Source organism: Larus michahellis, chromosome 9, assembly GCF_964199755.1.
Source record: "Larus michahellis chromosome 9, bLarMic1.1, whole genome shotgun sequence".
Classification (NCBI taxonomy): domain Eukaryota; kingdom Metazoa; phylum Chordata; class Aves; order Charadriiformes; family Laridae; genus Larus; species Larus michahellis.
The window spans coordinates 41,653,231-41,671,124 of NC_133904.1; the positions used below are offsets into that span (position 1 = coordinate 41,653,231).

At 46.8% G+C, this 17,894-nt stretch overlaps 1 protein-coding gene across 4 annotated transcripts in view; it reads left to right on the forward strand.

Annotated features, from left to right (window-relative positions):
* The window catches only part of NRK (Nik related kinase), a 116,824-nt gene that overhangs the window by 38,663 nt on the left and 60,267 nt on the right, over positions 1-17,894 (forward strand). For all 4 annotated transcript variants that reach the window (XM_074601813.1, XM_074601811.1, XM_074601812.1 and 1 more), the window contains exons 3-6: positions 7,194-7,250; positions 14,728-14,853; positions 15,633-15,743; positions 17,575-17,665. In XM_074601813.1, the coding sequence (XP_074457914.1) occupies positions 7,194-7,250; positions 14,728-14,853; positions 15,633-15,743; positions 17,575-17,665 (385 nt within the window). The remainder of the gene's footprint in view (positions 1-7,193; positions 7,251-14,727; positions 14,854-15,632; positions 15,744-17,574; positions 17,666-17,894) is intronic.

The window sequence follows — 17,894 nt, forward strand, 5'->3', positions numbered from 1 at the left end:
ATCCCCACATCTCCCAGTATCGCGAAGAAGAGAATAAATGCTCTAGGGCAATACAGTGCTTTGATTTACAGCCCCACGGTACAGCAGACATCCAGAGACGTTGCGACAGAAGTGCCACCAAATCTTTATTATGTCGATCAAAGCAGGCTTTCTGCAGCCCTAATTGCATGATTAAAAGATGAAGCTCTAATCAAAATTACAGCCTCATTTCTACCTGGCTGGTGTCCTGAATTCTTCATGGGGGTTAAAAAAAACCAAACCAAAAATGCGACTTTCTGAAACTGGTAATTATCTGCCCAAGGCTGATGTGTGTTGTGGTGGATTGGGGGTTTTGGTGGGGTTTTTTATGTTTGTTTTTTAAAAAAAACAATCGGTATTGATGTGGGTTACATGTTATAGTTTACAATGAAATGGATGATTTCTGAAATCCGGTGCTAGTATCCAGTGCACGACTGACCCTGAGCTCTGCCTTAGACCATTAACTAACAAAAACAAGCTATAAGCTTCCAAACTCTTAATAACTTCTTCCTTGGAATTTATTCCTGTCCCATTTGAAGTTTTGCATTACTACTGTGTTTTTAGCTGAAGAGCTCCCACCATGACTACAGTGGGTTGTCTCACGTGGCACCGGTTGCTGAGACAGGATTACGGACTGGTCTTCCTGGTAGAGCTCCCCTGTAAACTGTCTTCTCAGGTGACGCTTCTCAGCACCGAAGCGCTACAGCCCCAGATGTGCAAACCCTCTCCACTTGTTTACAGTAGTCAAGATCCCGCGCAGGATGTCTGCTGTCAACAGCCATATGCTGTAAAACGGTGGCTGTGCCTGAACCGCAGTGCAAGAGCAGTGTGTCTTGCAGGTTGTACGTTCTTGACATCCTGTTCTCCTCCTCCCTGCCATGCTGACCCACCAGTGTGCCCTGGGCAGCACGCTGCAGCTGCACGGGGGGCTGGTGTTTCCAGGCTGGCGATAGCAAATGTTGCTCTTCTCTTCTAGAGAGCTGGGACCTAGTAGAAAAGCCCTATGTAGGTGGAAAGGGAAACAGAAGGATCGTGACTTTGCTAAGGTCATGTGGAATAGGACATAGGGTTTCCTGGATCCCTATGCACAGCATTGTTCATTTGATGCATAGTCTCTTAAAGGCTTTCCTTGTGTTACCAGGATGGAAGGGGTGGAGAAGAGAGGGGCACAAGGGTGGGGTCCCGTCCTTCAGGGCACGGGAGGCTGAGCTGGCAGTCTACCAGCGACCGCAGGGCTGCACACTGATTTACCCGAGATGGGCTCAAACTTCAAAGTTCATAAGTGGGTTTTGAACAGGAAACCTGCTTGCTGAAGTTCGCTTTCGGTAAGAGCTTGCAGCCAAACAGCTGTGCCTTCACCCCGCTCCCAAAGGGCAGGTGGCCACAGCCTGCATCGGGTATCCCATAATAAATGCCTGTGGATGAGAAAGCCCTCCACCTCCAACAGCCAGATCTTGCTTTCAAATACCAGAGAAGGTATTCAATATCCAGAGAAGGTCCCCAGCATTAAGTTTTTGTGGTACCTGCCAGGTTTCTGGGTTAGACCGGCCAGCAGAGCAGTGCAGGGTCACCCGGGAGCCCCGCAGCCTTGCGCGGGCGCTGTGAGCTCTTTGTGTCCCTGCACAGTGGTGGTGAGCGTGTTTGATGGGAAATTGCCCTCCGCGCGGGCACAGAGGTGCAAACTGGCGAGTGTCTGAGGCTTCTGGCATCTGGGAGGTATCCCTGCATGTAGGCACCTCACAGCCTCGCCAAAAACACTGCTTTTGAAGGGAGAGAAAAGTGAGTCCCCAAAAAGCTGGGGACTTCTGCATAGTGAAACCCACGAGCTCTGCGCTGCCTTGGTATGCTGCAGCAGGCAGTCCCTGCCCTTCACAGGCGCTTGTTCCTGCTGCGGTTAAATGGGGACAGCTACATCAGACAGACCCAGAAACACGTGGACGTTAATGAGCGCCTGTTGCCAAAAAGGAAGCGTGTGACGGGTCTGTGGTGGACTGCCTTGGCATGGCGCGCAGCACTGTAACGGGACAGCTGGGCTTGTGGTCGTCCACTTCAAATCTGTCAGATGGGGGAGGGAAGCTGATGGGAGCTGTTTGCCACCCCTAGGAAGAGAGGGCTGTGCGGGATCTGGGAGGGAAGCGGGCAAAGCAAGCTCCTGCATGTGACAGTCTCACTGTGTGTCACTGGGACCTTGGGGCTCTGGTTGTAGTCGTGGCCTGAGACGGGGACTGCCCCAAACTTTTGTTTGGACTTAACAGGAAAAGGTGTTGTCCGTGACTGAATGCGTCTTTTTGTAAATATACTTAATTCATGTAAAGCCTCTTTATCAGCTAATAGCTTGACCGCTAATACTGATACTTGTGTTTGATGTAAATAGAAAAATACATGTCTTGACCCTCAGTAGAGGGCATAGATAAGTGGTTTCTTTACCTAACTGAGCTGAAAAGATAAATACACGTCCAATAAAAATAACACTGAGTGATCGGTCCTATTCCACCTGTATCTCCCTGCAGAGATAATGCACGGTTGGAGCTCGTCAGGACCAGATCTTTGGCATAAAGCATCTTCCACAAATGTGGCTGCAATGAGCAGCATGCAGATTTGAAAAACATGTATGTTGGCTCCAGGTTTGCTGAGCGTTACTGTAGTGACTAACTGGCAACTGCAGCAGACTTTGTGCGGAAATGTTTTCTGGAGGAGACAAGGAATTTAGTTGGACTCAAAGCTAATGGGAGAATTTCTTCCAGCTTGGATGCCTCACCAAAATATAAGCAGGAACTTCAATTTTAGAAAGGCACTGAGCTTCAGAATTGTTCGTGTCTAAGCTCTGTATGAACTTGGTAGTGTTTAATGCTATATTCTTGGGTGGGAATATGGATGACTTGCAGATCGCTGTTGGATGTTTTGGCTGCATTCTCCAAAGGTGAAACCTGCTCTCAAACTGAGCATTTGGGTGAAAGATGAAACCTTTTATTAGGGAAAGGGGCCCACAGACCATTCCTGCCCTTTACCCGGCTTCTGAGGAAACGTGCAAGGGTGGATCTTGAATCGCAACAGGCCGATTGCCTGTAATGACCTGGAGAGGATGGGCAGCGGTGGTTGCACAGAGGGCTGGGAGGGCAGTGCCCCTTGTTCTTCCTCCCGTTTTGGGTTAAATTAAAAAGGATGAACTCCTGCATGCCTCGTCACTGGAAGTAAGTGCATCTGTTGATCCCATTTGGTTGGAAAGCAGTTAAACCAGCCAGTTATTCCTAGGAGCTTTAAAGAAAAATCAAAACACCACCTCTCTCAAAACAATTCAAACTTGCTGAACCTTGTGGCTTCGCAAAAGTAGCAATGTGCGAGTTCCCGTGAACTCTGGCTAACCTCTGAGATTTATTGATAAATGAAAAAATAAGGGGCCAGGCCCTGAAACCTTTCCTTACTTAGGCACTAGTCTCGGTGTCTTAACAAGAAGCCCGGGGCTGGGTTCAGGATGTTTACTGCTTTTAGAGATGTCAAGGAAAATGAACTCGAAACAGTTTGAAAAACCAACGTAAAGGAGATTTTTGTTCTATGACTGTGCTGGCAATCAGTCTGTGCATTAAAGCAAGTGTAACGTGGAGCGTGTTACCCTGCTCAGATGAGCTGGTTCATCTCCACGTGAACACGTATGTCCCCTGGAAGCTTCAGCCCTCTTAGCCTGGAGTCTCGCAATAGCACGCTCCCTTTTTTGGGTGGTGATGCTGAGTTCAACAGGGTGCAGCCACTGCTGACAGGGACTGCTGGGGTTTGGGTGAGCCTTTGGGTGCCTTTGCTTCAGCCCCTTTTTCCGTAGCTAACTGAATAGACGGTGAAGTTCTGGGGAGGAGAAGGAAAAAAATTAGGATGTCTCCAGGGTTCTCTGATTATTTTGTCTCTACTGACTGAACCTTTTCCTTTGGCAATATTTAAAGAAAAGGTTTTATTTATATACGTTGGGGTGATGTCAGAGGTAAGGAGAAATGATGGTGTGTGCGGTGTAGTTCTGCCACGTTGTTTGTTGCATACATTAGCAGGTGCAAAGACTTTTGAGATGTGTTGCCTTATGATAATCCTTTACTTTGTGAGAAATGTACAAGTGTAATCAAAAATAAATCTGCCACGATGGCAGTAAAATTAGTATCTCATGATGAAAATGTTTTAATATAGATATATAGCTGTAGATATATATTTAGCTATGCTCTCCAAGATACTCTTTTCTTCTGCGCACTTTTAAACTGATCCATCCCTTTTAGGTAATTGATGAAATGCAGGTGTAAATATACAGATATTTTCACGCTTTCTCATGAGGTTAACCTGCAGCCCTCTGCACTGCCCTGCACAGACTTGGGCTGGTGGAGGAAGATGAGGTTGTTCTGCTTAATGCAACCAAGAAATGAGGAAGACTCTTTTGAAAAAGGTGCGGTAACAGTTGTCGAAACCAAACTGTTATGAGTTGAGAATTAGAGCAAACCAACAGGAATGAGTTTTTACTGCTCCTTTCCTTTTGGCCTCTTGAGAAAGGGTCTGGATTCTCCGGTGGATTGAACCGCTCTCTATTTTGTTCCAGGAAAATGAGGTCTAAAAGAACAGGAGGGTGTCAAGTGCATGCGGGTGACAGAATTTACTTCCACGTAAAGGCTGCTTCACCCAGTCAGAGGGTGTTTACCGCAGGTCAGCCTGCGCAGAGGGATGGCTGGATGTCAGCCTGTGCGTTTCCCTCAGGCTAGTAGTAACTGTGTGCGGTGTGGGGACGACGGGGCACTGAGACAAGGTGGGGGCACGGTCCTGCCCTCGCTGCATGGACTGAGCTCCCCTTGGCCAGCAGTCAGCCCAGTTGAAGCTTTTGGGAATGCGGGAGCAGGATCGAGTTGTGCATCTGAGTTAACAGGGACACGTTGGTTGTGCAAAGGTGAATCGTGACCCACAAAACAAAAGGGCTTGCTGTTTTCTTTCCCGTAAATGCTAATTGTACAAACTTGGTGGGGGGATTTAGTATTCTCATTTATAATGGTAAAAGTGAGTGAGAACAGCAGGTTTGCATGTAGTGGAAATACCTGTGGCTGCAAAATAACAGATGTCTGTTATACAGGGGGACAAGTTGACCAGATACCATGCATTGAAATCAAAACTGAGTGCCAGGCCTTTCCCCCTTCCTTCTTCTCATGAATATTCAGTATTGGGCACAATGCTAGCCTAGTATTGGTAGATTTATTCTTTCAGGAAAGCAGCACATCTCCATGCTTGGCTGTAATTAGGAAAATCAGTGTTGATTCTTGACATCATCCTTTGCAGAATATACAGCAGCCCAGGAGAGATTCATCGTTTTGATGGGTGGGTCGCCTGCTGTGTGTTGTGGCCGGAGACATGGGATTATCGGCGTGCTTGACTCCAGCCAAACTTTGGAGTTAAGTCAGGGTGCCAGCGTGTCGAGCATGTTTGTATTTTGTGGAAGGCCCTCTCTCGCTATATTGCCAAGACATTCAATGCCTGGAAACGTTTGCAAACAATGGCCTCCAACAAAGGAGCGGGGTGGCTGTGCAGAGGAAGCTCGCTCACTGGGATTGACGTCAGCTGGGATGGATGGTGACCAAACTCCGGCATCTCTGGGGCCAGCACTGCCCATCTGCGCTCAGCCACGCCGGGGGGGGCGTGCGTCGGGGGCCTGGCGAGGGTGTGTCCCACTTGTCTTCCGCCGGAGGTCTGCGATAATGCATAAATCCTGTCATTCTAGTTTTATGAGAAAAAGCGTCACCATCCCAGGAGTGCTCCCGCGGAAAGAGGGCACTTATAAATATACAAAAACTCAGCAGGATTTAGTTTTCTGTAAAAGAAAACATGACTGTGACATATCGCCTGAGAACGAAGAATCATTTTTCTTTGATGCAAAATTGCTTAGTCTTAGAAATAACACTCGTATGCAGTTTTGCGCAGATAGGACCTGGGTTTTAAAATGAGATCAACCCAGCTTCTAATTTTGCAGGTGTAAATTGCACCTGCAAATCATTTTGTCTGCAAACTGCAGCATTTCATATTTGATTTCCTGATTTTCCTATGACTTACTTAACTGATGTCGCTTAGTTATTTCGATATACAGCTTTGCAGGCACTACTATTTCAGGAATAAAATTGCCGTCTCAAAGCTTAAAACCCGTTCCTGAACAGTTGATGGAAGTGAGGAGTTGGGACGTGTAGCCTGTCATACACGCTGTTTGTACGAATCTTTTGATCCCGTCCTCCAGTGTGAGATTAGTGTTGGTGATTGTGGCAAAATACTGCATCTACGGCATCTGTTGATCAGCTTGATCTAACCAAGACAAGAAACTGTAACTTACAGCAAGATTCCTGGTTGTGTTTCTAATATACATTCTTGTCAGTCTCAGTGTCAACTTTGCTCTTTTAATAGCTTTATTCCCTATTACCTGCCTTTTCATAGCTTTGTTTTCAAAAACTAGCCGCTTACCTAAATTTACCAGTTATCACACCTAAAATTGCCAGTTACCCGTTGTTTAGTAATGAGGGCGGGGTGCGTGCATTCCACTCGTGAAGTGCGTGTACGCGTGTAGGCACACACGCAGTCAAAGCCCTGGGACCACAGAAGATGACATTTTAAATACAAAGCCTCCGCATGCTTTTTGGGAGGTAGCTGAGATATAGTTAGCTCAGCTGCAGTAAGAATTTTAAAAACTGAGCATTTCACAGTAAAAGGCTTTTTTTAAAAAAAAAAAAAAAAATAAAGGGTGTGGTGGGGTGAAAAAGTACATACAGCTTTAGTTTCTTGGCAGCCACATACAGGTTGCCGGATTGATGTACTGGAACCCAGAGTTTTCTCTTCACCCTGAGGTGGGCCAGCAGCTGCGGGGTGGGGAGGTGGGGACAGTGACAGCTACCCATGCCTTGCTTCCCCGGCACGTGTCAGCCCTGGCTTGCAGGACGAGAAGGTTGTTCTGGTTGGTGACCCTGGGCCTCTGCTGAAGTTTCCTAGGAGAGGAGGCTGGAGAGGTGACAACACCTGTTCAGCAGGAGTTGGATGGAGACGCATAAACTCCTGCCACGCTGTGCTCCGACTGCAGAGCTCTGCCAGCGCCAAACTCAAACCCAGTTGTTTTATGCCTAATTAGTTACTGTATGCCTAGCTTGCATGCGTGTTTTACTTACAGTCTTTTGTTATTTTAACAGGGTCGCCATGTTAAGACTGGGCAGCTAGCAGCAATCAAAGTGATGAACGTTACTGAGGTGAGTGCACAACCAAAAATAAAAACATTGTTATCAAGCTGCAAGGAAAAATAAATATTCAGATATAATATTCAGAAGGTGGATAGCTTGTTAAAGACGATCCAGTGGTATAAATTATGGTTGCTGAGCACTGGTTTGTGTTTTATAAAGTACTGAGAGGTGTTAATCCAACCAGATTTTTCAATTGTACCTGACCATTGGTGACAAAGCAATAAGGGAATGCATTGCCATGTATTTTGATGGTCTATAATAACAAAGAGGAGAACTCTCTTCGTGCGTATTTCTAGTTGATTATCTGTTTCCAGAGACAGTGAGTAAAAGATTTCCTGTAGCTCTGTGCTGCCCCTGCTGTGTTTCATCACACCCTCTCCTCTCGCATGCCATCCATTCCTCAGAGTTGCTGCCCTGACAGCTAGCAAGCAGGAACATGTTAGAAATGCAAATGTAGCGCTTTTTTATTGTTACTTGACAGATGAGAGGAAGAGACAGTTTAATTGGCCCTGTCCCTCCTCACATTTATAAAGTGGTGTCAGCGCTGGAACAGGGTGTCAAAAAAGTTGCTAGGTATAGATTTCTGTTTCTCCTTTTAAGAGCGCAGCCAGTAGCGAAGCAGCTTGCCTCCATGAGACCATGTTAGGCTGAGCCCCAGGAAGTTCGGGAAGGCTCCCTGCATCCTTCTCTTGAGTTAACTGGAAGTCTATGGGGGGTAGGACGCACCTCGTCTCACTAAAGCCCAGCTCCCCTTTCTGTCACTATGACAGCGTAGATACAAAACTCCAAGATAAAGTTAGTCCTCTTGCGATATTGTAGAAGGTTTATCGACAGAAATAAAAAATAAAATAAAAAAACAAAAACAGGGCCAAGTCCTCTGGGCCAAGTCTGCCCGTGGTACATCTACACGTGGTGTTCTGGGCAAGCACAAGCAAGTCTTGCCTGCATTTTCCTAGGTCTTTTGATTGTCTTGGAAGACAGCAGAACAAGTTGGTGTCTGTGTGGGCCTTGTCACGTAGTGCAGGTCTGGGACCGTTCTCTCTGCTGATGGTGTAGGAATCCAGCCCTCAGCAGCAAGTGGTCTGAATTGCATATTGGTTTTTTGAACTTAAATGCTACTGTAAGGCTTTTACAAAGCATATCTAAGGGCTGGTTTGGCTATGGCTGCTGCTTTGTACGCATGCGTAGTTGAAATGCCAGTTTTGCTCTTCTCTGTGCATAGAGGAGGGTGCATTTTTTAAATGGGTGGTACATTAGATTGGTGGGATTTTTGCTTTTAGCTGTATAGGCACATCTGTCATCAGGTGCTTTGGCTTGAAAAAATGGCAGCCACCAAACATGAGGCTGCTGAATTTTGGAAGGGAGAGGGTGTAGGGTTTGTGTCGCACACAAATTCCTGAGATGAGAGCGTCTCCATGCTTGGACAGAGGAGCTGACAGGAGAGATCCTGGCAGGGCTCAGAAGGGATCCAGAGCTCCTGTATGGACCTCTTTCATGCTTTGCTGGGTCAGAAAACAGTGCGTGAGGGCTGGCCAAAGATGTCACTTGTGGGCCATCGTGTTAACACCAGTGACAGTCCCTTCCTTGATGAAACAATTGAAGCAAGAACCGCAGGAAGGGAACCTTGGAAAGATTTCCTTCCCCTTGCTATACATAACGTGGTCTCCTTTGTATATAAGCAACAAACCGTAGCATCCAGTAATGCCTGTTTGCTTGGAAACAAAATTTAAATGGAGGACAACCTTGTGGTCCGGCTTCAGGAATTCTGGTTGATAGACTTGCATGATTCTGGGAACAAAACCCAGCTGTTCAGGTCTGATTTGCTCCTTCCTTGCAGGCTAGAGAGCCAGCATCATACTGGGGAACCTGTCCCATTGCTTGAGGGGCAGCGATACCAGATCACGCTGTTTTCACGTTGACTCACTTAATGCGAAAGCAGTTGTGACAGTTTGAGCGTTGAGCATGTCGGTGCGGCCACCTGGAGGGGTTTCCCCGGTGCTCATCCCCCACTAAACCCTGAACAAATCCAGTTCAGCTGTACTTGAGCGTTTCGGCTTTCTGGCCTTGGTGCAGGGTGAGTGCAGGGCTTTCTGCTGTTATTTCCACTTTCTCAATGCGGGGTTGCTGTGTTCCCGCTGCCGGGGCACGGGCTGGCAGACCTGGTTTCCTCCAGGCCCTCGGCGGTGCCTCTGCGAGGGGTTGGGAGACCAGCGCAGGGGTGATCCAGGTGCTTGCTGCCAGTAGCTGCGGTCGTCCTCTCCTCCCCACCACACCTCCCCTCCCCTCACGGCCCGCTGCGTTACGGTGAACCCCGATGGCTTTCAGCGCAGCGGCTGCGTGCAGGGACAGGCTGGGCTGGCAGCTGAGGTCCCGAGCCCTTCGGACACCTCAGTGCAAATTCCCAGAGCCCTCGGGGTGAGCCACATGGCTGCAAGAAATGGGGTTACTGCTGGCCTCCCGAGCTCATCCGTCCAGCCAGGGACCGTGCCGCTGGTCGCGTGGAGCGCAGAGTAGCTGGGGTGCTTGAAGCCAATGCAGCTGCAGTAGGTAGGGGCACGGGTACAGCTGAGGCTGTCCAGGGCGTCTCTGAAGCTCAGTTCTCCTGTAAAATAGCAATATCTTTTCTCTGCTGCACAACATTTGGTTATTGAAGTCTCTAAGAGCTGCTGTGTGTCCTAACTGTAATGTAGAAATCCTTTCAGTCTCCAGAATTTCAGTGTCATAAATTCAGAGCCTGTCAAGGATTCAGTATTTCTCTTGCATTGTTAGTCTGCTGAGGTTTAAGTTATTTTCTGATCCCTTGGTCTTGAAAAGCTAGCTTGAGGCATTAAATAAAATCTTTAAAATATTGAAATCCTCGTCTTCAATGTCCTGCCTATAAATTGCACCTGAGAGCAACATCTCACATGGAGTTTGGCTGGTGAGAAATGGAAGCTGTCATAGAAAACCTGCTTGAGTGAGACGGGAGGCTTCTAGCCCCTGTGGCCATTTTCATCTTTGGGTGGTTATATGATCTGATTAGTGCTGCACAGGGAACAGTTTTCTTAGGGAGTGAAAATTTCATGTGGTAGAAAACAGGAAGATTAAAAAAAAATAAAATCAAGACAAATGCAGTCTTTCTGCCTTCACCTGTCTCCAGAAAAAAGTGGAGAAGAGCTGGACCGGACTTGTGAGGTTTTTTATACCTGCTTCGAGGACTCCCCGGTTCACGCCTCTGGTAGGTCTCTGTCATTCAGAGGGGGGCAATTCCAGTGCCTGAGTTTGACAGAGCCCCATGCCACTGTAGGCTGGTGGTGGCTTGGTTGCTAACCTGCTCGTGCTCAGTAATAGGTCAGTGTTGTCTGACTTGGGAGAGGACAGGATATCCCCCCATGGATATCTCGTATCCTGGGGGCCTGCGCCACTTCCTTGCTACTTGGATATTCTGCAGTGGGTTTCTCACCCCCAGCATCATGTTCTCATCACTAGAAAATCCAACCAAAGTCCTTCAGCTAACACTTCATCATAACCAGTACATTTCTGCCAAAAGATTTGGCTTCACCAAATCTACGTTTTTATTTGTTTTTGTTTTTTTTTTTCCATCAAGAAATAATTTCATCAGAAATTCCCCGAGCAGCTCCAGCTGTGATTGTTCACCTCTGAGATGTGGGGCACACCAAGAGCTGAGCAAATCTGCCCTTCTGCTGTCATGAGCCGCAGCCCCGGGGCCGGTTTCTTCGGAGCGGCAGCAGGATGCTGTGGTCATTGTGGGATCCTCTGGACATCTGTCAGGAAGTGCTGCCGCGCTGTGTTACAGGGGGGGAGCGGGGGGGAGCCCTTTGAAATGGTTGATGGCAACGTGCTGGTGTGCCTCTCCACGCAGGCGCTGCTTCCTGTGACCTGCTGGTGCCAGGCAGGCAGAGGGCTTGCAGAGAGCTTGGGTTCTTGCTGCTTTTCTCTTCAGCTGTTAGCATAGGTGATCCGAGAGCCCTTCTGCAACAGGTCATCCTCGGCCTGTCCTTGCTTTCAGTCTTTCCAGGCAGCAAAATAACATTTAGATGAGAAACTTCGTTAGAACTGCCCCAGTACAAAGGGGTCTCTTGGTGGAGTATTTATCAGCTGATGATCTTGTTTCCATTTGAGGTCAGAGGCGTGTGCTTTCTAGTTCTTTGCTTCCTAACGTCATTGCAGATAGGCCCGCAGCTTCAAAAATAGCCTTTGATCATGAACCTGTCATCTTTGTGCATGCAGCCATCTGTGCCCAGAAACGCATTGGTTTGTGAAAGCAAACAGCTTTTTGCACCTGCACATCTGCGAGCTTGTTTCCTTTTCTTAAGCAGCATGATTTATGAGCGGGTTTCTAGACCCCCGGGAGATGTGCCCAATGGTAACGCTGACAAGAGGGATGGTGGAAAGTGGAAATCCTGAGGATGTGCATGCACTGAGGAGTTGAGGGTGCTTTTGTCCCCAGTGACTCTGCTTGAAGCATGTATGTAGTACTGAGATGGAGCAAGTCTGGGTTCAGTTCCTGGCTGGGCTTCAGACATGGCCCATGGGACAGAATGACTCACATCTACCCTTCTGCCTTGGTTTGTCCATGTGAGAGAGAGTGATTTTTCCAAAACTCACTCAGGCACTGGGAAGACAGAGTACTTCTTGTCTGCGAAATGCCCGCCTGCTGTCCTGTATAGGGCTTTACCTTACAGACAGGCTGATATTTGAGGTCACATCTCTGCCTTTGGAGGACGGAAGAGTTTGGCTCAGAGGGTTTCTGCTCAGCGGTGGTGGGACTCAGCAGGGAAGCCCACTGTCCCATCTAAGCAGTGTTGTCCCAAGGCGCTTGTCCTGTACCCGAGCAGCGTACGGCAGCATGGAGCACCGGTAGCCGCCTCTGCGGGGAAGGGTGGGTAAGGGAAGAAGAGGAAAGTGCAGGGAGGGAGCAGGTTCCAGCCTTCTGGGTAAAAAGATAAGGACACGAGATAAATGAGGAATTGGATCATCCTGCTGTTAATGGGAAAGGAGCTGCATGTGCAGCTCCTCTTTGCTCTTGTCTCTGGGTGTGGAAGAGCCTACCTGGTATTCCAGCTGTGTGCACAAACAGGCACACGCTTATCTTGGTTTTAAAAACATGGAGTTGAGATTGCAAAGGAATAGAAAGTACTTGGATAAGAGTTCCAACAAACGGTAAATTAATTGGGCAAAGGAAGAAGAGCCGAAAAAGAGGCGAGAGCTCTGAGGAAGTGGTTGAGATGTACCAGCTCCCCCAGGGGAACTTTGTGAAAGCTGCAGGCGGGTGCTGGGGTTGTAGCCGGGGAGCTTTTCAGCTGGGATCCGCCAGTGCAAAGTTCATGCAGATGGGCAGAGCTAAAAAACCCCAAAACCTTGAGATCTGAAGAGACCTTAAGTAATTTGGTGAAGGCCTTTACCAAAGATTAACGTTGCCCCTCCATGTGTTTGGTTGCCCTAGCAGAAGGAGTGGGCAGGATGCAGGAGGCACAGCAGAGGGAGGAAAGGAGTCCTCCTTATTTATCCCACTTTCTGCCCTTCTTCCCGTAAGATGCATTACCAGAAACTCCTACCAGTGTCAGGACCCTTGTGGTCAGGTCCAGGATGGCAGTTCCTATCTCATTCTCTGCCTCCTTCTCCTCACCTGCCTGTTTGCTCCCTTTCACGTACACTGTTTGGAGTCCCAAAGGGAGTGGAGCCTTGAAAGCGTGAGCACAAGCTCTCACCTCCCTTTGGTTGTGCACTGGCCGCGTGCAGAGAGAAACAGGACCTTGCTGATGGAGGATTTCCCGCGTGCTGTCTGGGACTCAGCTCTGGCTTCTCTTGGAGACTCCAGATGCTGCACCGAGCTTCTCCTTACCCTCGTTTATTAAGTCATGCAACATCCAGGGCTGCATCAAGCCAAGGATGGCTCCTTTCTGCTTAATTGCAAACAGAAAACAAAGGAAATATCTAGCGTTATGTGTGCAGCTTGAGAGCCTGTGTTGAACAAAGGGGCTGTTCTGAAACCTGAAATAGCTCATTTTGCTTCAAGTGGAGTTGTTTTGCATTCCCCATTTCCTAAAGCCTAAGACAATTAGGCTTTGGTCTGGTAATGCGTCTCCTGTAGATTGATGTTACTGGGGAAATCTTACTGGTCCCTTCTGTTCTGTTGGGAATAATTTTTGTATGGTTGGGTTTCATAAGAGGCATACACGAGGGACTTTGGCTTCAGCCTGTCAGGCTTTGATGTTTTGCTACAGGTAGAAAGGACACTGCAGCTGGTTTTGTAAGCAGTCTGTTGTGATGGTTAAAAGAATGTTTTGATGGCAAAGCTACTGGAAAATAGTGGAAAAGTGCAGAAAAATGTCCTGTGGGGCTGAGCTGTTCTTGCTGCCTCCTTTTTTTGCCTTCAGCGAGTAAGTGCTGACTGGGATGTTTTGCAGCAAGGTAAATTAATTTTCAGCTTTGTCGTACTCCTTTTACCTGATACAAGGGATGCCTTGCAGCACCACTCATTTCCTATTAAAGCAAACGAGACAGCAAAATCCACACGTGTTTCACTGGGTATCGTGCACCATTTCTCTTGGTGGCAACACAGCAAACAGGCTGGCTCTGAGAGGACCTCTTCAGAGCAGGCAGTTCTCTCTGGAAAAGGGCATTTCCTTCTAATGTAACTATTAAAACTGGCGTTTCCATTAGTTGTCTTATTGTGCACGGTGCTGTACCGGGCAGAAGAGAATGTCTGCCCTGAAGAGACTGAAACAAAGACTGTGGGAAAACAGAGCTAGCTAGTGCCTGGAAGGAGATGTCTAGGGGTGTGCTAGCCCCCAGCACGCCAGAGACTTTACTGATGGCGTGATGTTAGGAGAGGGGGAAGAACTCCGTGGTCCAGGTGGGGCAGCCTCACAGCTGGAAGGAAGGAGCGGATCCTGGCTCTGGAGTTTGATTTGTGGCAAGTTGCCTCCTTCTTGGCTTTGGTTCCTCCCAGCAAGACCCTCCACAGGTCTGGGAAGACAAATACGCTGATGTGTGCGCCAAGTGCTCTTCCAAGTATTTAAGTAATGGAGTGTTAGGAATAATTTTAGTTTTGTTTGAATCTGGTTAATTTCTACATGACTAAATTACTGCATACAGAAACTGCAAACGGGGGAGTAATAGGTCCTGTCTAAGCCCCCTGAGGAGACAAAATGAGATTGTTGTACCCAAATCAGAACATTTTTGATTCTTTAGCTCAAACTCGATCAATTCATTGTTTTAGGCTGGTGGATCCAGGGCAACTCAGTTGTTGGTTTAAGAGCCTGTCCTTCACTTGCAGTCTCATAACCACAGGATAACGCAGGTTGGAGGGAGCCTCAGGAGGTCTCTGGTCCAACTGTGGGATCAAACCAGGTTGCCCAGGGCTGGTTCCAGCTGGGTGTTGAAAGCCTCCGAAGACAGAGGTTGCCCTGCAGCTCTGGGCAGCCCTGGGGCTCGGTGATCTCTGGTCACCTAAGGAGCCTTCTGCTCTCTTTTGCTACAGAATGAAGAGGAGGAAATCAAGCTGGAGATAAATATGCTAAAAAAGTACTCCCATCATCGGAATATTGCTACGTATTATGGCGCATTTGTAAAGAAAAGTCCTGCAGGCCAAGATGATCAACTCTGGGTAAGTGTGTAGTGTCATTTCTGTTCATGAGATTTACAGCTCCTTTCTTTAGAGCTCCAGTACACTTGGCTTGGACTCTGGCTCAGTACGGCTCTGAAGTCATTGTTCTGAAGAATAACACATAAAAGAGAAAAATAGTTCCTCCCTGCATGTCTTCCATCCCCTATGATTTCCTTTGAGGATGGGCATAAAGTATGTTGTGACTTGTGCTGTCATTCTGATTTGTTGTTCAGACTTCTTTTTTTCCAAATTAAATGTTTCTGTAACTTACGTTTTTTTAAATGAAAGTGAAAGGGAGCTTGTCCTCTTCCCCTCCTCTCCTTTTTCATGTTGCTTTCCTCTCCTTTTTTCAGTTGGAAAATAAAAAAGTGAACAGAGGAATTGGCAATAAAGCAAAGAAGAAAACCGAATCCTCCAAATTTCTCAGCTGCAACATTTTTGAAGCTCTGCAGCAAAATGAGAAATTTCAAATTTTGAAAAAAATTCCCATGTTTTTCAGTGCTGTTAGCTCTTCGTTTTCTGTTTCTGTAGTTTCTTTAAAAAAAAAAAAAAAAAGGTACCCATAACCTGCAATAGGAGAGGAGCGCTACTGAGGTTTTTTTATTTATTCAGCAATGTGTGTGATTCGGGAAATGAGGTTTTATATCACTTGGCATCCGGGAAGGCCGAGTGTAGTTTGCCACACCTTGATTGTGGTGGAGTGGGTGTTTGCACGTGGTATCTCTGCTGGCACCCTGCCGGGGCTGTGGTAAAGGTGTGTTGCGTTTGTCTTCCGGCAGCTGGTGATGGAGTACTGCGGTGCGGGCTCTGTCACTGACCTGGTGAAGAAGACAAAAGGCAACTGTTTCAAGGAAGATTGGATTGCGTACATCTGCAGAGAGGTTCTCAGGGTGAGTCGTGCCAACAGAGCTTTGTTGGTCATTTGCAACAAAAAGGCCTTTCCAAGCCTTTGGTCGCTGACATAGGTCACTAATGAACATTACTGTTTAAAGGGTTGTTTTATCGATGGGGCTCATGGGCTGTGGTTCACAAGAGCCCAAGGAGCCAGCAAGATGGCAGCTTGACATCCCATATTATTATAGTTAATCCCGTCTTCTGTATGAAGAACAGAAAATTCCTGTTTCCTATGGCAAATAGCCATCTTCTGAAAGTCCAGATTCTGGGCATCTAGAAAAGTAAACAAATTTTCTGCTTTCAGTAAGTCTGTCCTCTGCGTCAGGAGACCTTACTGCTCATCGCTTCAGCTGTTCATGCTGTGTAAGATCTTTCTGTTCATAATTCCTTTACCTGCACACACTCAGGGGCCTCTTTTCCGCACTATTAGAAGCAATGTTGACTAAACACCGTTCCAAAATCTTAAAGGTGGCCCCACTGCGGCAATGTTCCCCAAGCCAATTCTTGGGGTTATATTTCATTCTATGCAGGCTTATGGATTTATTTTTTTTTTATTATTACTATTTTTTTTTGTTCCTGGAAAGTACAGAGGATAAAGCAATTCCCAAGTGTAATCTAGTGAACTAGCCTGGAAAAAAAAAATAAATGTTGAAACCTGTCATTCTAAATTCAAAATCCATTACAGAGTTACTGACCCGTCTTCCTTGTAATGGAGTTTTACTTCTTTTCTAAATAACAGTAAGATAAATGTGTATTCTGGGAGCTGGAATTCAAATGGCATGCTAAAGTAATGCTTGAAAGGGGGCAAATCTTTGCTTCTGGAGGAGAGGAATTGAGAAGCGCGCTCAGCAGAGAACATTGGCCATCTTATGAGGATTTGGCATTAGTCTGCAGATTGTAATAGCTGTAGCTGGAGAGCGTGGGGAGAGCTCTTCTGAAAAAAACAAAATATCTTAATGGTCTGGGCAGGTTGCTGTTCGTTTCTGTGGCTATAATATCTCTATTAAAGCAATTGATGTTAAAATAATTGGTTTATGCTCATGCAACTGAAAACCGTAACAGTGTGCTGGTGTAAAACAAGAGATTGGATTTGATCGTGCTTGTTTCAAAGCAGGATGACCCAGTTGCACGTGGATTGACAATGTTTTCTTCTGGAAAATTTAGAAGCTGGGTGGAATCTCTATTTGAAGTCATTAATATTACAGAGGCTAAGCGTTTTGAGTGAAGAATCCCCTGGCTTACTATAATGTATTATTTCAGTGTGTTCCTTTATATCTATGCTGTCTATAACCGCGGACAATTTTGGAATGAAGGAGGAGACAGGCTATTGCAAATACTAGCTGAATGAAAGCAACATTTGCTGCATTCAAAAAGAGGTCTGACGTAGTGTTTTGAACTTTCTGGGGTCATTTACCATTGAACATGGTTTTGCCAGATGCAGAATTTAAGCCACTGTGGCCAGCCAGCTGCTGTTTCTGGTCCTCAGACAGAGCATTCTGCATTGCTTTCCCTCTCTTGTTACACGTAGTGTAAGGAGGCATCCCTTGGTTCTGAGACAGAAGTTTCAAATATTGCTGCCTTGTTCTCTTCACACTTGACTTCAGAGATGCTCCACTACTCTCAGGCCTGTGGGTAAAGAAGACAATCAAACTTGCTATTGCTGTCCTCTCTCCTCCCCAAAACTGAGGTCTTCATGTTGCTAATAACATCTAAAGGACTTTCCCTATGACCAAAGCCTGAGAGGCGTAGAAGTGTCAAAAGGCACCAATGCCACACTCATGACAATGATAGGAAAGAAAGAATAAGGGAAGTCTGGTTTTCTTTTAGGGCTTGGCACATCTTCATGCTCACCATGTCATCCATCGAGATATTAAAGGACAGAATGTTCTTCTCACAGAAAATGCAGAAGTAAAACTGGGTAAGTTTCCTTAAATGTGTGCTAGAACCTGTTTGTAAAAATTTAAGATTTCCATCTTGTCTCAGAAAGAACCTTCAGTAACTTAAGATCAACCAATATCTCAAGTATCATTAATGCTTGTGTTTATAAGGTGTCTGTCATGTAGAAAGAGCTGAAAATGTGACATGTTCTGCAAGGGTGTCACTCACAGCCTGTGGGGAGTACAACTACTTCTGGGCAGTCAAACACA